The following is a 23,358-nucleotide window of genomic DNA, read 5'->3' as shown; positions in this document are numbered from 1 at the left end:
TTTTGGTTTTTCGAGACAGGGTTTCTCTGTGGCTTTGGAGCCTGTCCTGGCACTAGCTCTGTAGACCAGGCTGGTCTCGAACTCACAGAGATCCGCCTGCCTCTGCCTCCCGAGTGCTGGGATTAAAGGCGTGCGCCACCATGCCCGGCCTGCCTCTGCTTCTTGAGTGCTGGAATTAAAGGCGTGTGCCATCACAATGTCTGACATCCTTCTCTTTTCTAAAATAATTGCTTTCCCCCAAAAAATACTACATGGGATTTTATTCTTTTAGCACACAACTATTATTAGAAACTATTAATGTATTATTTTATCATTCCCACCTTCACATGTGCTTTAAAATGTTATAACCTAACTAGGCGGTGGTTATTACCTAAGGAGAGTTTTTATTCTGCTTGCTAAAGACTATTAGCTGGACATAGTGGCTTATGCCTATAATCTCAGGACTTGGAAGGCTGAGACAAGAAGAGTTCAAGGCCAGCATACACTACAGAGTAACAAAAGAAAAAAAGGTTATTTACAAGTTTTTTGTTTAAATTTCATTTTTTAAATGAAGTCTCCTTTAGCTCAGACTGACCAGGAACCAGCTTTGTAACCAAGAGTGACCTGATCCTTTCACGTGTCCCTCTCAAGTGTTGGAACTTTGTTTTTTTGAGACAGGATCTTCCTATGTAGTCAAGCTAACCTAGAATTCAGACCCTTCTGCTGAGTACTGGGGTTACAGTGATGCTTCCCCATACAACTTGAGTTTTTATTATAATAATGTGTTCAGCAACTGTGTGATTAAAGTGTTCTCCAACATTTTTAATTTCCTACTTAAACTTCCTAAGGTAAACTACTTCATCAAAATGCTAATGGTTTTTTATTTATTATAGCTATATTCCTTCTTTGGGTTTGATTTTATTATAAAGTATGTATGTGAATATTACATTTTATTTTTTATTAACTATTTTAATGTAGTATTAAAATATAGAAATCTATCCATAACTATTGCAGTAACACAGCAGCTTTCCTTTTCATTCTGTTTAGTAAGTAACTGATCATAACTGTTTCTATAGGGCTGTAGTTATTATGTGTGCTCATGTGGATCTGAAAAACAAGCCAAGATGGGCAGTGGTGGCGCATGCCTTTAATCCCAGCACTGGGAGGCTGAGGCAGGAGGATCTCTGTGAGTTCAAGGCCAGCCTGGTCTACAAGAGCTGGTTCCAGGACAGCTAGGACTGCTACACAGAGAAACCCTTGCTATAGCATTTTATTTGTATTTTAATAAATAAAGCTTGTATGAAAATCAGGGAGTAAAACTGCCCCACTGGTCAGCCTTACAAGACAGGCAGTGAGCCGGGCGATGGTGGCGCACTCGGGAGGCAGAGGCAGGTGGATCTCTGTGAGTTCGAGACCAGCCTGGTCTACAGAGCTAGTTCCAGGACAGGCTCCAAAGCCACAGAGAAACCCTGTCTCGGAAAAAAAAAAAAAAAAAGACAGGCAGTGATAACACACACCTTTAATCCCAGTAGTCACATTAGTTGCCATAGAAACCAGGCCATGCATGCCTTAAGTCCCAGCCCTAGAGAGCATTATAAAATGGGAGGAGATAGCTCTCACAGTCTCATTCTGAGATTCTTGGAGGCAGGATCGCCATTGCACACTGAAGTAGAGGTGAGAGGCAGTTTTGCTTTTCTCTGACCTTCAAGTTTAATCCCAGTTTTTCTCTCTGAGTTTTTTATTAATCATGCTTCAAACCTCTCTGAAAGAAAGAAAGAAAGAAAGAAAGAAAGAAAGAAAGAAAGAAAGAAAGAAAGAAAGAAAGAGAAAGAAAGGAAAGAAAAACAAGCTAATATGTTGCTAATGGATATAATTTTTCTAGTTTTCTATAAAGGTAAATAATATATATTGTTGCTCTACTGCTAATCAGTCAACTCTTACTGGGTATATTTTTACATCATTATTAAACGTTACAATGAATGTATATATTTATATTTACATATTTGTTTGTTTGTTTTTCTTTTGTTTCTCAAGACAGGTTTTCTTTGTGTAGCTTTGGTGCTTGTCCTGGAACTAGCTCTTGTACACCAGGCTGGCCTCGAATTCACAGAGATCACTTGCCTCTGCCTCCCCAATGTTGGTGTTAAAGTATGCACCACCACCACCCGACTGTAAAGTATACTTTGTTAAGACTTATTTTTGTGTTGGGTGTGCATGTCTTTGTTTGTGAAGGCCAGAAGAGGGCTTCATATCCCCTGGAGCTAGAATTTTATAGGCAGTTGTGATGCCTATGTAGGTGCTGGGGACTGAAGTTGGTTCCTCTGTAAGTATTAAGAAGTGCTCTTGACTGCTGAACCATCTCTCTAGTCCTACGTTTATTCCTTTCTTTTAAGTTATTTCCGTAGGATAGTTCCTGGAGATAGTTTATACATAAAAACATGCATGAGGCTTGTAAGCACTGTGACCACTCAGGTTTGTTACTGACTCATGCCACCTATGCACTGAAGATTCTGTCACCTTTGACTAATTAATTCAGCATTTTACTTTTATTCAAATGAAGAGCTATACACACTTTTGTTTGCAGACCGGAAATCTTCCTCATTCCTATCGGCTCATCAGTGTTGTCAGTCACATTGGGAGTACCACTTCCTCAGGTAAACGACATCATGATCTCAGCATTTGTTAACAAAGTAGCTAACATTTGCCCTTTTTGTTATTATTTGTCTATCTTTGTTAGGTGTAGGTTGACTTCATTAAGAAAACTTTTAAGAAGCTAGGGATGTAATTGATAAAGTGCTTGCCTCCTAGGTTTTATCCCCACCACTGCATAAACTGGACAGTGAGGTACACATCTGTGATCCCAGCATTCATGGAGTAGAGGTAGAAAAATCAGGAATTCAGAGCCAGTCTGGGCTACATGAGACTCAAGCTAGAAAAAGATTACAAAACAACAACAACAAAAACTTTAGAATTCTCCCTTTAATAAACACTGTCTGTGAATTTTATAAGTCAGGGTAACTGTTTTCATAAGTGATGAAAATTCCTCTGCGCAAATACATTTATTAAAAAGTTGTCTTGGCCTGGGGAAATGATCAGTGGATAAAGCGCTTGCCCTCTAAGCATGAGGACTAGAATTTTTTTCCAGCACTTCCGTAAGAATCCAGTGACCTGTCTGGAACCCCAGCCTCAAAGGAGGCAGACATAGAGATTCCCAGGGAAAGCCAGCTAGCTAGGTCAGTGAAAGCTTGGGGTTCAGTAAGATTTGACCAGCCACAGTAAATAAGTGGGAAGTGATTGAAGAAGACACATGCATGCTATACATGCAAAAAAATAAAGTAAAAAGTTATTTCTCTCAGTTTGGTACATTTCTGTAATGTGCCAGACACTGAGAGGCAGAAGCAGCATGGTAGAAAAAAACTCAAGACTTTGTAAACTACATAGGTGAGTTCAAGGTTAAGCGAGCTCCCTAAAGAGCTCAAATGACAAAGAGCTGAAATACAGCTCTGTTGCAGAGTACCACACACACAAAGTTCTCTGTACATAGTTTTCAGATGAATTTTACAAAGAAATATTACTGAGGCAGAGAATAATGAGGGTTTCTCTTAAGCTTCTGGTAGCCAAGAAAAATGTATGTTTTAGAAAACTTAATTTCAGATTTTATCTGTTTCAGGTCATTACATTAGTGATGTATATGACATTAAGAAACAGGCATGGTTCACATACAATGATCTGGAGGTCTCTAAAATCCAAGAGTCCTCTGTGCAGAGTGACCGAGATCGGAGCGGCTACATCTTCTTCTACATGCACAAGTAAGAAACCAACCCACCAGGTAGTTACCACCAGCTGAAGTTACCCAGACTTCCTTGGGAACAAGATAATTAATTCCATCACTTTATTATAATTCCATAATATTTCCTCTGTTAACTCCACATTATCATCTCACAGAAGTATCTGGGAATTACACTTAGGGCACTTTGTTCTGTGGTAGAACCTGTCTTATCATGGGTTGGTCTTCTGGTTTTCAGTGAGGTCTGCTCATGTGAGGGGAACTGCACAGCATTTTTATAAAGCTAACTGCTGTCGCTTCCTCATTCTCAGAATTAGCTTCTAGGGTTATGATGCTCAAACAAGTAAACGGCTAATTTAGTGAAATTTAGGTGCCAAGTAGGATGCAAGTTTTATCAGTATTCGTTTCCTGTCTGTGCACACACCCCCCTTGCCTCTTCTCATTGAATTCTGTTTATTTTTTGTTTATTTTAAGGGAGATCTTTGATGAGTTGCTGGAGACAGAAAAAAACTCTCAGACACTTAGCATGGAAGTGGGGAAAACTACCCTTCAGACCTCGTGAGGAGCAAAGGGCTGGCAACATGAACTGCAATTTTCTCTCACTGCCACCCACCTCACCTTTCCTCTGCCCGAAGAGAATTTGGAATTCTACTTGATTCAGGAGCAACAAACAGCTCAGGGCCAAACCAAAAGACAAAATTCCATCATGTGCAACGCTCCATGCTATTTTATGGAAACCTTGGTCTCATCTATAGCTGATTAGCCTTTTTCTCCTACAAGAGTGATGCTTCCTTTTGTCTTAAGAATACATGTTGTAAATATATATATGTACATAGCCACACAATTTATGGAATGACTGGAGCCTTAAAGCTAGGATGAGCCACCAGGAGTAGTATGTGTGCTCACAATGACTGCCACAGCCGTTTGGAGGAAAGCGGGAAGTGTGGAGATACACATATCGTTTGGCTTGAACTTTTGCGTTTTGAGTGACTTCACTCAAGTCCAACCTTTGACGTTTCTTATGAGTAAAGTTCACTGGAAAGCCAGTTACACTAATAATAGTTTGTTCTCCCTGGAAGAGACGTTTCTGTAGCCTGATTTGAGTTTTATTTTTACTTTGATTTTATGACTCTTAATGCTGTTTACATGCAGTTTCCAAAAAAAAATGGATTGTTGGTGCTTTGGAATGTTATAGTCCCACACTTGCTATTTATTATGCACTTGACGTTTTCTCTCAGAGATGCCGCTACACAATGTGTTCATCATACTCTTTCCATATTGTGGTGGTGGTAAAGCTAAAAGCTTATATTTTCTTCTGTATCATTTTCCCATGGAGCAGGCATGATCCCAATGGATTAAAACCTCAGTTATAAAAGGTTCGAAGACCAGTGTTGTTGCACTAGGAGAGCAGGGGGAGGGGCTTTGTTTGTCCTGGCTGCCCAGCTAGCTTACACCTGAAATAATCACACAAAAACTATTCATTTAAGCACTGCCTGACCCATTAGCTCTGACTTCTTATTGGCTAACTCTAACATATTAGTTTAACCCATCTCTATTAATGTGTATCGCCACATGACTGTGGCTTACCAGCAAGATTCTAACCAGCGTCTGTCTCAGGCAGGAGAACCATGGCATCTGCCACTCTGCCCTCCTTTCTAGCATTCAGTCTACCTACCTAAGTTCTGCCCTATCAAAAGGCCAAGGCAGTTTCTCTATTTAACCAGTGAAAGCAACACATAAACAGAACAACCTTCTACACCATTTCTCCTTTTCTGTTTAAACAAAAGAAGGCTTTCACTTTAACATAGTAAAATTACATATAACAGGTATCAAGCAAGAATTACAGTTGTAATATTTATATCTTTTGTCTTATAACAAAGGAAAACTATATTCTTCAACTCCATTCAAGACTCCAGGAGGATATAATAATACCTAAATAAACAAGAAGTAAGCAACTTCCAAAACTCGACAGACATTTCGCGGCCTGTACAGTCACCCAATTCTTTTGTATGTTGGGGCATTCATCTTCAGCATATAGGCCCATAGTATCCAGCAGACATTTTCATGAAGCGGTATTTTTTTTTTTTGGCTTTTCTAGACAGGGTTTCTCTGTAGCTTTGGAGCCTGTCCTGGAACTAGCTCTTGTAGACCAGGCTGGCCTGGAACTCACAAAGATCCACCTGCCTCTGCCTCCCGAGTGCTGGGATTAAAGGTGTGCGCCGCTGCCACCCAACCTGGAAGCAGAAAATTTTAAGGACAGTTTAGTCACTTTCTTTTGTGTCCTGTGGAATGTCTCACAGACTCTTTTATGAAACAGGAACCCCGAAGGATCATCTTATCTTTAGGCAAGTTCAGCAGTCCTCTCTCTATGGGTTTTTTATGTCCAGTTTATGCAACAGTCCAGGCAAGAGCACTTTCTTGCCCAAATGGCTAACCAACTCCATAAAGAGCCTCTTCAATGCCTGTCTTCCTCTTGAGGTAGCTTGGTGCTGCCAGGAGCAGACATGTCTCATTGTCATGAAAAGCCCTAAGTTATTAAAACATCTTAAATGCCATATTCTGTAATCTTTGAAAGATATGAAGAATGCCTATCTAACTGAAATATCTATATATCTAGAAAATCTAGTAATATGACTACAAGCTTGACTTATTGATGATTGTCCATTAACAGCCTATATTTCCTAATTATACATTACATTTTTAAATGAACTACACAATCACAATACCTTAAGAACAGAAATATATATAACAAGATTGACCTTAAATTTATATCAATAAAGCAAAATCCATACCAATGGTAATTATATCTTTATCATATCCCCCTTTAAATGTAAACAAAGATTTATAAACAATATTTGGGAATATGGACATAGTTATTTCTCTCCAAACTTATTTCTGCTGTATTGGGGCACTGTTAATCAGGTCCTTTATGGTATATCCTGTGTGCTAGGTTCATCTCAGGAGTTGAGTGAAGTAATTTTCTGAGGGTATTTATGGCAACCTTTAAGGAGGGCGTGGTCTATCATACCATATTGGTCTAGAAGCAATCCAGTGTCTCATCCTCTGAAAACAAAAAGAACCTCTTTTCAAAAGGGTTATATCCTCAGACCCAAATTTTGAAGTCATAATGCTTTTATAATATACATGCTGGTTTAGCTTAGCAGCCCACACAATGAAACGTCTCTCTGAACTTAGCTCCTTACAGTCAAAAAAATTTAAGGAAAATGCATTAATATACAGAATCCAGACTCTGAATTTTTTATTTTTATGTGGCTTAGTACTCTGTCTCTTTAAAGACTACCCTTTTTTTAATGTATTTATTTTATGACTCTATACTCTTTTATTTTTTTCTCTCATGTCTACGTACATTTATTTAATACTGTGACCCATTTAGAGGTCTTTCATGTCTGAATATGCCTTATTGTGAATCTGTAATTTTACTGTCTAGGAACACTTTTGCTTTGCGCTTTAAGAATCTGGCGACCATTCTAGGTCAAATACAGGTACTGCCTGATTGCCCTGCCCAGTCTAGCATGGCGGAGCTGCTTGTGCCTCTGAGTCACTTGTGCCTCTGAGCTGCGTGCAGTGCCCCCCTTCCAGCGAGTCCAGTTGTCATCAAACAAACCAAGCATAAGCACTTTATTCACAAACTCCATCCAAATGCTTCGTCTCCCAAAAGAGTCAGAGGTCATATTGGCGGCACAGCCCAGAAAGCTGGTATTTTAAAACCACCACTTTTTTTCCTGTTGTGGCTCTGAGTGAGGAAATTTTTTCTGTGGCACCGAGCCAGCAAACAGCAAAAAGTTGTGTTAAAATCTATATTTGTGTCTAGAATTTCTTTTAAAGCCCTCTCAGGTTTTACGTTGAGTCAGTTTGCCACGTTGGAGCTCCAAACTTGCATGAAAAGAGGGTGGGGGCCTTTGTACCAGCTGCCCGGCTAGCTTACACCTGAAATAGTCACACAGAAACTGTATTCATTTAAACACTGCCTGGCCCATTAGCTTTAACCTCTTATTGGCTAACTCTTACATATTAGTTTAACCCATCTCCATTAATGTGTATTGCCACGTGACTGTGACTCACTGGCAAGATTCTAACCAGCGTCCGCCTCAGGCAGGAGAATCATGGCGCCTGCCACTCTGCCCTTCTTTCTAGCATTCATTTCTGTCTACCTAAGTTTTTTATTTAGCCAATGAAAGCAACACATAAACAGAAGGATCTCCTACACCACAGTATTGCTTCAACTATGACTCCTTGACAGGGATGCTTAGGGCAGGGAAGAATGCTAGTGTCTTTGTCTCCCAGGCAGAGAAAAGCAAGAGGCATGCTGCTTTTTACAGTGCAAACTGGACCACTAAAGCTAAACACTGTTGCAAAGGCAAAACTAAGTAGTAGGGTGAGAATTGGGAGAATAGCTGTAGGTAATTCCAGGAGCTATCAAAGGTGCACAGTACATCTCTTACTTTTTAGGTGCTCTGAGTTGAAACCAAGTGGGGATGCAGAGGCAAGCACTGCATAAATCACTTCGCCAACATTATCTGCCTGGTTAAGCAGCTAATGAAAGCATAAAAAGAATGAGCTTGAGGGAATTGTCAGCTCAACTGTCATTAGGATTGCACAGGCTTTAGCAAAGTGAAGCCTGGTGTTCACTTCCTTCCCTGTTTTTTCTTGATTTTACTGTTAATGGGAGGATTACTCTGCATTCTGAGGTATGTATGAGACCATGTCAGATTTTCGGGGGATGTTAAAACCTATCACCTTTTCTGGAAGATTGTATTCAGAGAGCTCCAGCCAGACTCTTGCAATCTGGGTGCATTCTTACATGATCACCTCTTCTAAAGGTCTGAATCATTGAGGTGTAATGGCCTCAGTGCTTTTGTTTGACTACTGATAAATGCTTTGACTCCTACCGTCTACTGCACACCTTGTAGTGAATGTTCCACAAGGGTACAGGTAGGGTATGCGGTAGTTTACAACAGAAAAATATTTGTTTTAAGAACTAACTTTAAATTGTGTTGTTTCACTTCTACCAGGAGCCTCGTTTTTTGTTTTGCTTAAAAGTAACTGATTATGTCATGTGCAGTGGTGATTGTGAGCTTTAGCGTTGTCTGCTGCCGTCTCTGCATTGGAGAACTTTGAACTGTTGATGATTATGTTCCCTGTGAGCTCTGCAGTACACCATGGAGGAAAACAGAAATAATACCCTGAGCAGCCAAATTGGAGTTGTTGTCATGGCTTATGTGCATGTGGCACAGAACCCGGTTGGTTTGACCTTCACTTCTTGGGCAGGACTTGTTAGTTGAAAATAAGTTACTACTTACAACTTAGGACTTGAATTATACATTCTGCCCATTCTGTGGCCTTGTTAGCCTTTCCCTTCATTCTTTTAATTTTCCCATTTGACTCCAAATGGCGATTTCACCTAGACTGTATTGATTTAACCATGATCCCCGAGTTACATTGAGAGCAGTTAACATTTTGGGCTAGAAGGGACAAGTTACTAGAGCAGAGGTATCAGTTCCCTTCAGTCTACATAATAACCTTCCATGTAAAATGCCAAGTGTGTGGTTACGTTAAATGACTGACCTGGAATTCCATAGCAATTAGTACTCTGTGCAATCTTTGGATCTTAGCCAAAACTCTTTGGATGAGAAGATAAACTAAAGTTTTGGGGATTTTTTTTGGGGGGGGGGGCAGTTTTAGCCCTGTATTATACAGAGTTAAAAGGCTGGGTGTTGATATTGTTTATTTTAGTAGCCAAGACTATCATTTAGGCATGTGGGGAGGCTGGACTCTTGTTTTGCAGGTATAGGTGTGTATACACATGCTCATAAGTTACAGCCCAGCAGGAAGAATAAGTAAATCCATGAATTGTTGTGTTTATATTCTGACTCCAAGTTGATTGCCTACTTTCTATGATCAGGCTTAACCTAAACAGCTCAGTAGCAGACACAGCAGGTGTAGATGTATTTACATTTTAAGATGTAGTGCTTACAGGTTGGATAACTCTGGGTGCTAATATTAAACTACACATTTTTCTCTCCTTGATGAACAGTAAAAGCTCCAATATTGAAAACCTCAACAAAGTAACTGATTGTCATCATGGGAGTTTTGTAACAGGATTATTCTCTTGTCGCCTAAGTAGACTCTATTCTCTGTCACCAAAGTAGACTCAATTTGTGTTTTGCTGTGGTTACTAGATGTAAGGAAGTCTGTCTCATTCATACATGACTGGTAAATTGTTTCCTTTCCGTGTGCTGTGTATCTAAGGTTTAGAGGTTTTAATTGTAGGTGTGCCCGTATGAATGAACACTTTAGTGACAATGGACTTAAAAGTTACAGACAGTCCCTCAAGCCTAAGAGAAAGGTGGATGAGAGTCTGGGTCAGGATTCAAGTGTGTCAAGCCAGATATAAGAACAAAGAAGGGCAGTTGTCTGAACAGACATGTTGAATAAGTGGGCAAGAGGGAGACTGCCATGGGTGTATGCATTGTCCCCTAGCTTCCTTTCCTCTTCCCATTTGCTCCTCACTCTTCCCTAGCCTCTTGGTGGCAGTTCTTCATGCCTGGGAGAGGGAAACAGAGCAAGGCTCCTGTACTTTGCTGGTTGAGGCACTCCCACGTTTGTTGGCAGCTTTGGCCACATTATTTGTGAGGTGGCTTTTTTGTGTTCAGAGTGACTTCTGGTTCTGATGATTGGTGTTGTATGGAACGGCACTTTATCTGTGTTTTAGCAGAACTGTTCCTCTGTATCCTTTATGATTTTTCCATGTTTTTGATTCCTTTTTAAATTATATAGTTTTGGTTTTTTGTTTTGTTTCTTTGGTGAGTGTGTGAGAGACATTAAAGCCTTTATTAACCTTATGTTATTTTGGCTTATTTCTTTTAAAGGGACACATTGTTGGGGGCAGTTAAGTGGAAATCACCTTCTGTTGGCTTCTGATTGGACTTCTTGTAGTAAACCCATATTCCTGATGTCATCTGAGGAGTCTGAAGCTTTGCAGAGACTTCTGGGTAACAGCATCCCCAAGCCCAGAGTTGCCCTTAGCTAAGCTTTGCCTTTGTCCTATTGAAGTGTGAGGAGTGAGATGACACCTGCCCCTCCTGCTTCCCTGTAGGTGTCCAGCTGAGCGCGGAGGAGTTGGCTGCTCCTCTAAGGAAAGCAAACACTAGAACAGGACTCCATGGGGATGTTGCATCTTTCTCAAGGAGATCACTGTTATAAACAAAGGACTATCACACTGTGGCTCACAGATACAGTTGGACATTTTCAGCTGGCATAGGATTTAAAACCCGTAATGGCAGAACATAGCCTTCACAGGCAGGGTAGGGACTGCTGAACAGCCAGAGCCGTCACTCTCAAAATAGTCCTTTCTCTTTCTTGAGGTTTTGTTGCTTCCATCGAGGTAGAGCAGAGAAGGCAGCTGGAGTCATCCCCAAGGCCTTAGTGAAATCTTCCACGGACAGGTGCTCCTAGGAGAGGACCAGAGGGCAAAGGTCAGAGTCTTCCCTGGGTTTGCTGGGATGACTCATACAGATGTGACAGGATCAAACAAAGGAGGAACAAAAGCTAACACTCATGAGCCAGAAAGTGGGGGGAGGAAGTGCTGCATGAATACAAGGCCGCATAGTCAGCCAGGCTCCTGCCATGCTAGTCTTGAAGTCAGATCTCAGATCTCGACTCCTACTCTAAAGTAGGAGTTGAGATAGTCTCATGATCAGGCTGGAGCCTGAACTACCTGCTACCAGGTAGTTCTTATGCTGCTGGGTTCAAACCAAGGGCTGTATTCTTAGCTCCAAATGGAAGATATTTCTCTCTTTGAAATAGGGTCTCACTATTATGTAGACTTGGCTGGTCCAGAACTTACTATGAACTGGCCTTGAACTCTTAGAGGTAAAACTGCTTCTGCCTCCTGAGCAGTGCAGCAGTGCAATTAAAAGTGTTCACCACCACCCTGGCTAGGAGTGTGTGTGTGTTGGAGTTGTTTTTTTTTTTTTTTAGGCAGGGTTTCTCTGTGTATCAGCCTTAGCTGTCCAGGAACTCGCTTTGTAGACCAGGCTGGCCTCAAAGTCAGAGATCTGCCTGCCTCTGCCTCCCAAGTACTCAAGTGCTGGGTTAAAGGCGTGAGCCATTTATGGGTGTGTGTCTCACAAGAAAAGTATTCATGAGGCTAATTCAGAATGATCTTCTAAAGAGGATAGGCGTTTGGTTCCCAGTACCCACATGGGATAGTCATTCACAACTGTATAACTAGCTCTAGAGAGCGGTTCTCATCTTGGGGATCACATATCAGATATCCTAAATATCAGATATGTACATTATAATTCATAGCAAAGTTAGTTAGGAAGTAGCAATGACAATTTTATGGTTGGGGGTCACCACAACATGAGGAACTGTATTAAAGGGTCACATTAGGAAGATTGAGAATCATTACTTTAGAGGCTCCTACACCACTTTCTGGCCTCTGGACATGTACATACACATCATAAACTCATTTACACGTATATATATAAGTTCAAAAATATGTGGGGGCTGGCAAGGTGGCTCAGTGGGTAAAGGTGCCTGCTTGCTATGCCTCAGAACCTTAATTTGATTCTGGAACCCACCTGGTGAAGTAGACAATGACACTCTGAAGTTGTCCTTTGACCACTATACATATGTGCTGTGGCACCCACACACACGTTTTAAAAAGTTACATGATTCATCAAATAGTAGTTCCAAATCTAGACTCAAAAGCAAGCAGTGTCTGCCTGTGCATGAATAGATGAAGCTTCCAGTGCCATCAGGGGACTCAAGGCCCTTCTAGCAACAGGCTACCCCAGCCTGGGCCTCACGTGCTTTGTTTTTGTTGTTGTTTTCTGAGACAGGCTATCTCTATATAATAATAGCCCTGACTGTCCTGGAATTTGCTGACCCTGATCTAACAGAGTTACACCTTCCTTCCGAGTGCTAGGATTAAAGGCATGCACCATCACCTCCCGGCTTCTTAACCACGCTATGGAAGCAGGTCTTGATGTAATCCTAATGAATAGGGCAAGCAACAATCAAACATACACACTGCTATAGCATTTGCAAAGACACAGCCTGGGGCAAGCCAGGAGCCCTCCCTTTCCCCAGGGAACCATTACTCCTCGATAAGTCTGCTTTGAATAGTCAGCTCTCATAGTAATAAGTTCTACATGCATGATTAAGCCAACCACAGATGGGAAAAAAAAAAACCACTATGGAATGTAGGCACACTTTGCCATTACCCCTGCACAACACAGCATAACTGCAGAGCGTTTAATGATTTGAGATGGTTTAATGTATATGGGAGGATGCATGAGTGTCATAAACAAATGGGGAAAACCTACCGTAGGTCAGATGGTGGCATCGTAGTCTTTAATCTCAACCTCCCTCCCCCCCCCCTTTTTAAGGCTGACTGGGTCTGGAGAGATGGCTCAGTACTCTGGTATTTGATGCTCTTTTGGAAGACTGAATTCAGTTCCCAGCACCCCTGTTCACAGCTACCTATAACTCTAGCCCCAGGGCATCCTGTGCCCTATGCGGGCCTCTGCAGGCGCCTGCACACAACACACATTATTATTACTTTTCTTCTCTTTTTGGTTTTTTAAAACAGTTTCCCTCTGTACACCAGGCTGGTCTCAAACTCAGAGATCTGCTTGCCTTTGCCTCCTGAGTGCTGGGATTAAAGGTGCCTAACTTGATACATGCTTTTAATTTCAACCTTCAAGTGTTTAAGGCCTGCCTAGTCTATACACAGCAAGTTCCAAGACAGTCAAGGCTGCATAGTGAGACCCTTTACCCACCCCCCCACCCCCAAAAATTGGGAATCTGGCATTGGAGCACATGCGTTTAACTCTAGCACTCCAGAGACAGAGGCAAGCAGACCAATGTATTTCCAAGTGGCCTGGAAATAGTAAGACTATGCCTATAAATAGATGATTAGATAGGTAGGTAGGTAGGTAGATAGGTAGGTAGGTAGGTAGGTAGGTAGGTGGATGGATGGATGGATGATAGATGATGGATGGATAGATTGATGATAGACATACATACATACATACATACATACATACATACATACATACATACATACATACATAAAAAGGGACTGGAGAGGACTCAGTGGTTAAGAGCACTTGGTCTTGCAGAGGACCCAGGTTCAGTTCTCAGCACCCATATGGCAGCTTATAACCATCTTTAACTCCAGTCCCAGGAGATCCAACACCCTCTTTTGGCCTCCAAAGGTACTAACTACACATGGTACACAGACATGCATTCAAGCGAAACACCCATACACATAAATATTAAATCTTTAAAATAAATAATAAGCCGGGTGGTAGTGGTGCATGCCTTTAATCCCAGCACTCTCTTGAGTTTAAGGCCAGCCTGGTCTACAAGAGCTAGTTCCAAGATAGGCTATTTTTGGCACATGTGTGTGAGGTCATGTATGTGCAGTTGCCTATGTATTTAGAGAACAACCTTAGGGGCCATCCATCTTGTTTTTTGAGGCAGTTTCTTACTAGCCTGGAACTCACTAATTGGGTTAGGCTGGCTAGCCAGCAAGCTCCAGGTGTCCACTTCACCAGAACTAGGAGTACAAGCGTGAGTCACCATGCATGACTTCCTTTTCTTTTTCTTCGATTTACTTGCGTGTGTTTTGCCTGCATGTATGCATGCATACATTCATGCAGTGCCTGCAAACATTAGAAGAGGGCATCAGATCCCCTGGAACTGGAATTATGGGTGGTTGGCAACCACCTTGTGGGTGCTGGGAGCTAAGCCTGGGTCCTCTGGTGCCCTAAGCCATTTCTCCAGCCCTATGCATGGCATTTGATATGGGTACTGAGGATGGCACTTGGGCCCTGGGGTTTCAACAGCAGGTGCTTATGGACTGAGCCATCTTCCCAGTTTTCCAGATAATAGTTTTCTTGACTGTAGAATGGGGTGGTCGATATAGATTTGAGTCTCACACCCAAGCTGATCTTGAATTCATGAAGGAGCCCAGGCTAGGCTCAAGCTAGCAATGTTCCTCCTGCCTCCCCTCCCCAAAGGCTGAGGTTATAGGTGTGTGTCACCATGCCCACTGTTTTAAAACTTTTCTGTACACCAGAGGTCAGCTAAGCTTCTGCCTCCTGTGAGAGCCTCCTAGAGCTACAGTAAGGACATAGATGTCTCCTTGCTTTCCAAAGCCTCACAGGGAGAAACCAGGGGATTATGTACAAAGGAGCCCCCTGAGGCAAAAGGCAGGAAGGACTTCAATTGTGCAGCCCAAGCTGGCTTCAGATTTAGGATGACCCTCCTCCCTCAGCCTCCTAGGACTTGAATTACAGGCACCTAGGTATAAGCCACCGTGCCCAGCTCATAATATGGCTTTCTGTGTATGACATACGTGCATGTATGTGTGTGAGCATTAGTGGTTGGCAACCACCTTGTGCATGCAAGGCACTAACACCTGTGAAGTGGATGTGACAGAGGACAACCTCGGGCGTCAGTCCTAACCTTCCACCTACTGTAGACAGGTGTCTTATTGTTCACTGCTGTGTAACCAGGCCAGCTGACCTGGGGCTTCCAGGCAGTATCCTGTCTCTGCCTCCTATCTTGATGTAGAGCAATGAGATCACAAGCACATGCCACCTCTGCTCCAGGGGATCCAGTGCCTCCAGCCTCCACAGGCACCTCCACCCACATTCACACCCATATAAGAGCGCACAGGCATACTCACACACACACAAATAACAGTGCGGGCATGGTGACAGCGCTCACAGGACAGAGGCAGACTCTCTAAGTTCAAGGCTAACCTGGTCTACATAATGAGTTCCAGGACATAGAGAAACCCTGTCTCAAATAAATAAGTAAAGTAATTAATTAGTTACAAGAACAAAAACAAAAAAGCAGACTTAGTAGTGCCTGCCATAGGCAGTGGCGCAAGGATCACTGCAAGTTCAAGGCCAGCTTGGTCCAATTCAGCCAAGGCTACCTAGTGAGACCCTATCCAAAACAAATACAATTTTAAATTGTATTTAAATACAATTTTAAATTTAATTTAAATTTAAATACAAATTTAAACTTTAAAAGATGACTATCTGACCTCCACTGCTTCAGCCACCATAGGTCCCCAAAGGCATGCCCCTGCCTCTCTCCCCAGTGTCTGTGCTCCCATGCTTCCTCCCTGGGCCTCTTGCCTTCACGGTTGCTGCTGCTCCTCCAGGACAAACTCGCTTTGCTCCCATAACTTGGGTTCCTGTCACCTTTCGGAAGGTGACCTCTGACACATAATGCCCCTGATGCCCACACAGGATGCTTGTGTGCCTTGGCTGCACCTGGCACCACCCGTTCTCACCATGAGCGGTGATTGGGCTTCTCTGCCCTGTTCCAGGGGGTGTAAGGCTGCCATGAAGGTATGTGCACCAGTTCTCTACAGGGCAGTCTGGGGTCCATGAGGCGATGAGGTTTTCCAATGAAATGGACCAGTCCTCCTCCTGCTGGGCGTGGCCCACTCACCTCTTTCCTGCTGGGGTCCACACCCTCAGGGAGCTCCTCCACGGGCTTGTTCACCAGCTGCTCCAGGGGGAAGATGGGCAGGGGCCCAGAACTGAGGGTGGTGCCGGCAGTGAACACATCCATCTTCGGGTTCATGACATCCTATGAAACAAGAAAAACACACGTCAGCAGCCACGGGGCTGCATCCCACACTGAGATGCTCTCCATTCTAGGGGACCTTCTTCAGGAGACCTCTCCTTGTCCTCCCCCTCCCCTGTTACACACACAGTAAAACACGTTAAACACATCTCCCTGGGTTGGACTCAGAAGCTAGTAGAGTAACCTGGCACCCTGCATCTGACCTAAACTAGTTGGAACAGGATGATTATTCAATGACTAACCTTCCGTGGCTTCCTCTGGAGTGTGACATCTACTCTTCCCTCGACATTTATGACCCTTTCTCTCATATCTGTTATAAAGCTGTCATTTATGAACTCACTCAGCCTTGACCTAGCTTTTCTTCTTAAACACTGCGCTGTCCACCAGAGAGGGCTAATGAATCACCATAGTGTTCCCGACCTGTGACTGGAGGAGGTGGGTTACCCTCAGGGGCTTGAGACGTTGCTCTCAGGTTCTGATTGTGTGAGAGAGCTAGCTCTGCCTAGTTTCTTCTGTGGGACTGTGACAGCCTAGACACACCTCTGACAAGTGACAAAGACTGAAAGAGTCACAATCGTCCTGCCTGGAAAAGTGCCCCAAGGGTGATGGTGCCTACGGATGTCCCCGTTTCCCCAGGTGGTACACCAGACCACCTCAGACTTTCCTGTAAAGCATGCCGAGTCTGGGGCTGAGGATGAGGACTGGAGTGGAAAGCCAGGCAGGGTGGGAGCATATCGTGACAGCACACTGCAGAAGCAAAGACCAGGGGTCCCAGAGGTAAGCCAGCTACCATACCAGCTGAACTGGAGCACTCGGGCTTGCAAGAAGACCTTGCCTCAGTAATAAAGTGGAGCGCCCCCGATCGGGGAAGACATTCGCATCGGCCTCTGACTTCCATACCCATGTAAACACACATGCACGCGCACATGTACACACATCTCATACACATGAACGAGCAAAAACTTGCTACTCCTGAGAGCCAACTCAAAGTATTTTGGAGTGGAGCCTTAAAATTCGCTAATTTTGTTTCTGGATGATTTTGTTTATTTTGAGTCTGGGTGTTTCTACATTCTCCTGTCTCAGCCTCCTGAGTTCTGCAACTATAGTCATGCATCACTAGGCCAGGGGGAGAAATGTGCATTTTAATATGCTGTCTCAGTGGTGGCTCACGCCTTTAATCCCAGCACTCAGAGACAGAGGATCTCTGTGAGTTCGAGGGCAGCCTGTCTACAAGAGCTAGTTCCAGGACAGCCAGAACTGTTACACAGAAACCCTGCCTTGAAAAAAGAAAAATGCAGGCCATTTTACTAGGAAATGGAGAGACATGGGTGTTATACAAAGACAAGACGAGGACTTTCACAAAGAGGGAGGAGATGGGGATGGGGTGCAAGACACTGGTATCGTCTCTCAGCATTCCCAGTTCCCGTGGATATGAGCACTTCCAGGCCAGGCCACCCCCATACTCACATCAGCAATCTGGCTCCAGTCCCCAGAGTTTCCAAGCTCTGCCTTCAGGTCGTCATAGGATTTGGCATTCTGCAAGCAAAGCAAACAACAGATCAGACCCCGTCTCAGCAGAGGAATCAAAGGTGGAAAACAGGGGCAGGAAGTGGCTCAGAGTGAGTGAGTGGGTGAGCGAGGCCATCTCTAGTTAGAGAACAAGGCCAAAGGGGCTAACATTGGGAAAGAGCAGTGCAAGGTGGGTCATCTGTCCCTGCTCAGCTGGACAAGAGACTAGAGAAGAATATGTGCTTCCCTGACCCCTATGAGGGTCCGGGAAATATGCACATAGCCACAGACATTATTGACGTCCTGCCTACAAGGGATGGGCTCCGGGAAACTCGGGGCCTGGGCACTTAAGGGGAGCCCCAACAGAGGACTGGGAAGGGAGAGACTGTTTTAGGACCCTCCTCCATATACAAGACCCAGGACCTAGCACCCAGAGTGACACATCAGAGCTCGCTCAGGGAATTGTGTTTGCTGAGTGAGAAAAGCACAAACGAGAGGAGGGAAAGTCACCTGACCCGTCTGTCGGGTTGGGGGTTGGCGTGACTGTGAGGCCAGGAATCCATGCTGCTGCCTTCAGATTTGCTTAACCTGAGGTTGGGGCTATGGCTAGGTGGGTAAAGGTGTTTATCTCCCAAGCGTGAGGAATGGGGTGCAGATCCCCAGCGCTCATAGAAAAAAGCTGGGTAAGTGTAACAGCTTCTCTGTATGTAACCACAGCCTCTTAGCCTCTCAGAAAGTGGAGATGGGGGACCCCAAACTCCAGGGACTAGCTGACTAGCTAGATGAGATGAACCGATGAGCTCTGGGTTCAGAAGGAAACCCTACCTCAGCAAAGTAGAGAATGATCACAATACGTGATATGAACCTCGGGCCTCCACGTGCACGCGTGCACATATACACATTTGTTCATACGTCCAGGCACACATACCACACACATGTGGGGTCGGGGGAGACCTGTTTACCCGAAGATGAAACAGCCCCTCAACAAGAGTCAGGAGAAAAGAAAAGGCGGGGAGGAGGGGGCAGCAGACTTGAGGAAATTAAGCTCTCTGTCCCTAAATCAATTTCTTCTGGCAATTTAAAACATCCAGAGCCACAAGCCTTGGGGGAGGGGAAGAGCAGGTACCCCTGAAGGCCTGACGCACTGTCCCCCAGTTAGAGCACGCACATATGCAACCCACTTTGCTTAGACTTTAGAGCCAGAGGAGTTTGTCTGTCCTCTAGAGCAGCGGGCATGTCCTGGGCTGGCACTGCGGACTCTCGGGGTCAGCCCTGAAGGAGTTCTTATGAAGGGACGTCCTTTGCTTGTGGCTGCTCCTGAGCACGACTGCGCCCAGTCAAGAACTGAGTCTTGAATTTTTTTCATTCTAATCAATTTTCCATAGCTTTGCATAGCATAAAAGCAGGACACTATAACTTCGCTGTTGTGGGTTATTTGGTTTGTGTTTTGACAAATGAAATTTGCCTGGAGATCAGAGGGCAGAGCTAGCCACGAGTTAACAGAAACCAGGCAGTGGTGGCACACACCTTTCATCCTAGCATTCAGGAGGTGGACACCGGATCTCAGTTTTGTAGGTTTTTTTTTTTTTTTTTTTTTTTTGGGCTGAAGAACAAAGAGGAAGAAAGCAACGGGTGGCGACTCCTCTGTTTTCTGACCGTCCAGGTTTTTACCCCCTTATCTACCTCCGGGTTTTTATTGATTAAGATTAATTAACGCTTCACTACACTGCCCCTCCCCCATGTGTGCATGCTGCCAGGGCTCTGTCCATGCTGGGCAAGTGCTCTGCAACTAAACTAAACTCACAGCCTTTTTTGTTTTATTTTGTTTTTGTTTTTGTTTTGCTATGTCATTCAGACTGGTTTTGAACTTGAAACCCCCCTGTTTCCGTTTTCAAGTCCTAGGAACACAGGCATGCCTCATCCACTGTGTCTACAAGCCTTAGGTAAAACAGGGTCTCAACTAGCTCAGGCTATCCTCCATCATTCCAGGTAGCCAAGGATAGTCCTAAACTTCTGACCCTCCAGCTTTTACCTCCCAGACATTGGGATCACAGGCTTGTACCACCATGAAGCCACCTGGGGGGAGGGGGAGGGGATGCTGAGCCATGAGGACTTGCTGGGCTACTCACAGACCACTTGAAGGGATCCCAAGCCAGGAACCAGCCTGTGAAGGTGGGGGGCTCGTTTCCTTGCTTCACCACAATGATGGGGGTGTCAGGGTCTCGGTTTCCTGGGTGGGTCTTGAGGTATTCCTGTACAGTGGTGGCTGCGGCCTTCTTCTCTTCCTCGTTGGCATGTTTCCCTATCCAGAAGAAGACCTGTGGAGAATGGTCCCTCAGTCAGTGCGTGGCGAGCAACATGGGCGTTCCTCATGTGCACAGGCTCTGCCCTTGGCTCGTTTCTGCCAGCGAGGAAGACCTGTCACTACTCAGCTAGTGACCTGTTTGGGCCTTGACTTCACATCTGTGTTGTAAATGAGGCTGCCCAGATGCTGCTCCTTAGATGGCCTGTGGCTATGGGACACTCTGCTTCCCCAGAGCCCAAGACCCTTAGCAACGTTCCTGCTTCCTTCCATGGGAAATAAAGAAGTTATGGGATGATCAGGGCACAGCCCTCTCTTTCCCCCTCTCCAGGAGAAAGAATCGGGGCCCCCAGACCTTGATGTTTCCCTACAATAAAGCCCCTTGGGCCCTTTGGTGCTGGGAACCAAGGTGGGGAAGGTTAGTTTTTAGACCTCTCATCCTACCTGGTCCCAGACATCCAACAGGAACACATCGTCCTCCTCCAGGTCATCCTGATTGAAGTCAAAGATCTCTGTGGCCACAAAGCGCCCAGTCTGGTTGGAGCATTCGAAGAGTCGAGGGTTGATGACTTGGGTTTCCTCCTGCAGCCTGTAGGGTGGGCAGATGTTGGTGTGGGGCGCAGAGACTTGAGGAACACAAGGACTGGAGAGTTGTAGGACTCGTACATGGAAAGGCTGGCTTCTCACCAATGCCCTTCTTATGACTGACGAAAGGTCCCCTCTCCTTTCAACAGTGCTTCAAGAGACAAATCCCCTGCTTTTCTGGACATGTCTTCCAGGAGCTCATCTACAGTCCTGGAGGAAGTTCTTCCTACTATCCTCCCACTGTCTCAACTACAGTGTAGAACTTTTGCCTTTGAGTATTCTTTGGATCTTCTTTAGAAACTAACATTTGTGTTGTCCTCCCACAGCATTCTGGGAGCCTGTGTCAGTCTCTAGGGGCAAGGTCTGGGCTCTGGCACTTGCTTCCTCAAGTTCAAGCAGATACCTCTGCCTTCTTGAAAACCCTCTTTCTAGAGAAAGGCCCATGCCCGGCCCTAAGCATTGCTCAGTGAGCCCTTGCTCGGGGTCATGCGGGGGGTGGGGGGGGAGGAGAGATGCCAGGACATTACCGCTTGGTGTTGGCGTAGGGCGCCTTCCCGCCTAGGGCCATCCAGAAGTTGGCTGGCTCCTGTCCCTCCACAACCACTTGTTTCTCCGTCCGAGAGATAGTATCAGCGACCATCTTGGCCATCTCCCGCTCATCACCGCTACATCCCTGGGAAAAGAGGGAGGCCGTTCTCATGCGGAAGACCAACCTCGGTGCCACCCACCTCCTCCTGCTCTGTTCTGCCAGAGCCCCTGGGTCTGAGAGGGTCCCTCTGGACCAGGATGCCAAGCACACCCACGAGGGACAGTTCTTACTTTCCTCTATCCTTAACAGCCTAAAGAATGGCAGAGGAGATGAGGAAATACATCTCGTTCAGAGGAAGAGACACAGCACAAGAGACAAGGCAGGGAGAGAGATGAGCCGGGTGCCACCATGAAAGAGAGGAGAAAGACTGATTCTGACAGAGAGCCGGAGAGGCACAGAGAGACCAGAGCTACATGAAGAAGACTCTCTGCCTACCACAGTAGACCTGCCAGTGGGACCTGGTCCCTCCCACCTTTGCCCCATCTGCTCTGTGACTGAGGGGTTCCCAGGACCCCCTGTGTATCATGGTGTCATAGGCATGAGAAGGAGGCCTGTGGTCCCTCACGCACCTTCCCACACCACAGGTAGCAGCAGGATGGAGTCTTGAGTATGAAGACATCATTGGAGTTGAGGGAGGTGGCCCGGGCTGTAACCTCAAAAGCCTTGGTGTTATTGGCACTGGTTCCCCGGACCTGGAACAGCCTTGTGGAGGGCACAGGCTCCGTGTTGTTCTCTCGGGAAGTGCCTCCCTGCGGGCGTAAGGGGAAGGCAGGAAGACAGGGGCAAGGCTGAAGGTGACATGATGGCACAAAGGATGTCCAGAGAGGGCCAAGGGCGAGGGGCCAGCCTTTGTGTTCTTCTCTCCTTCCATAAATCCCCCCGCGGAGGCCCCAGGCCTTACTGTGCCCCTGTGTGGTAAGACCTCATTCCACCTCCATAGAGCTCTTGAGCTTCCCCCCAAAATGTCTACAAGTCCTCTGTATTCTTTCCCTCCTTGAATTCTTTGCTTGCTCCCCACTTACTACATCTCTGCCTCTTGTGGAAGTCAATTCTGTCGCTGGCATTTAACTACACAGTGCTTTGAGCTGGGTGTTCACTGCTTAGAGGAGAGCCACACTACCGTCCCCTCCCAACAAATGCTCTCTGTCAAGTCTCGCTTCACTTCCTGAGTTGCAAAGGACTTTGTGTCTACAAGCTTCAGCATAAACAGACTATTGCTTAAACAGCTGCACGAGATGCCTGGATCATTTTGTTGGGCAGGAATAGCAAATATAGTCCCCTCCCCCCCAGAAAAAAACCCTTTTTCATGCATCAAAGATTGAGAAGGGGAAATAATATTTGTACACAGTGCGGGTTTTCTAAAGAAGTTCTAAAGAAAGCTTGCTGGTTTCTGTCACCAAGTGAATACATGACAAGGGAGCAAGCTTTGTCCCAGTCTCATGCCCACCAGACGCCCCCTTCCCCATCTCCTTGATGTCCGCTCTCAGTTCAGCAGCTTCACCTGGTAAACCACCATGCGCCCCTTGAAGATGGACATGAGGTGAGGTGGCTCCTTGCCCATTGGGACTCGGATCTGTACTGGCTCGTCGTTGTACTTCTGGTCCAGGATGACAGCTTGATACGCAGAGGCTGCAATTTCATCCTGGCTGGCCTGGCTGCCCTGGGAATGAGCAAAGAGAAGGGAGAGTGAGGGTCCCGAGTTTGACCTTATCCTTACTATATTCCAACCCAGTTTTAAGTATATCAAGAGTGCTGTGTGTGTGTGTGTGTGTGTGTGTGTGTGTGTGTGTGTTTACATGTATGGGCATGGACAACTTTAATCCCAGCACTCAGGAGGCAAAGGCAGGTGGATCTCTGTGAGTTCAAAGTCAGAATGATCTATATAGCAAGTTCCAGGACAGCTAGAACTAAACAAGAGGCCCTTTTGACTTTTGAGGAGAGAGAGAGAGAGAGAGAGAGAGAGAG

General features: G+C 45.1%; 2 protein-coding genes across 9 annotated transcripts in view; one reads left to right on the top strand and one right to left on the bottom strand.

Moving 5' to 3' along the window:
* Nucleotides 1–10,629, top strand: part of Usp37 (ubiquitin specific peptidase 37) — a 71,584-nt gene extending 60,955 nt beyond the window's left edge. For 7 of the 8 annotated variants that reach the window (XM_050129592.1, XM_050129596.1, XM_050129595.1 and 4 more), the window contains 3 exons: nucleotides 2,564–2,633; nucleotides 3,650–3,788; nucleotides 4,241–10,629. In XM_050129592.1, coding sequence (XP_049985549.1) covers nucleotides 2,564–2,633; nucleotides 3,650–3,788; nucleotides 4,241–4,328 — 297 coding nt within the window. In that variant the 3' untranslated portion in view covers nucleotides 4,329–10,629. The remainder of the gene's footprint in view (nucleotides 1–2,563; nucleotides 2,634–3,649; nucleotides 3,789–4,240) is intronic. The other variant, XM_050129594.1, reaches the window with a different exon arrangement.
* A 317-nt stretch (nucleotides 10,630–10,946) lies between these two features.
* The window catches only part of Vil1 (villin 1), a 40,721-nt gene continuing 28,309 nt past the window's right edge, over nucleotides 10,947–23,358 (bottom strand). The window contains exons 14-21 of the mRNA XM_050129599.1: nucleotides 22,895–23,053; nucleotides 21,963–22,142; nucleotides 21,332–21,477; nucleotides 20,664–20,808; nucleotides 20,047–20,235; nucleotides 17,876–17,944; nucleotides 16,271–16,411; nucleotides 10,947–11,238 (exon numbers count right to left, since the gene is read on the bottom strand). Coding sequence (XP_049985556.1) covers nucleotides 11,125–11,238; nucleotides 16,271–16,411; nucleotides 17,876–17,944; nucleotides 20,047–20,235; nucleotides 20,664–20,808; nucleotides 21,332–21,477; nucleotides 21,963–22,142; nucleotides 22,895–23,053 — 1,143 coding nt within the window. The 3' untranslated portion in view covers nucleotides 10,947–11,124. The remainder of the gene's footprint in view (nucleotides 11,239–16,270; nucleotides 16,412–17,875; nucleotides 17,945–20,046; nucleotides 20,236–20,663; nucleotides 20,809–21,331; nucleotides 21,478–21,962; nucleotides 22,143–22,894; nucleotides 23,054–23,358) is intronic.

The sequence above is a fragment of the Alexandromys fortis genome, unplaced genomic scaffold (assembly GCF_014885135.2).
Source record: "Alexandromys fortis isolate MF-2015 unplaced genomic scaffold, M_Fortis_MF-2015_v1.1 scaffold_319, whole genome shotgun sequence".
In the NCBI taxonomy this organism is placed as follows: Eukaryota; Metazoa; Chordata; class Mammalia; order Rodentia; family Cricetidae; genus Alexandromys; species Alexandromys fortis.
This window is presented reverse-complemented; position numbering and strand designations above follow the sequence as displayed.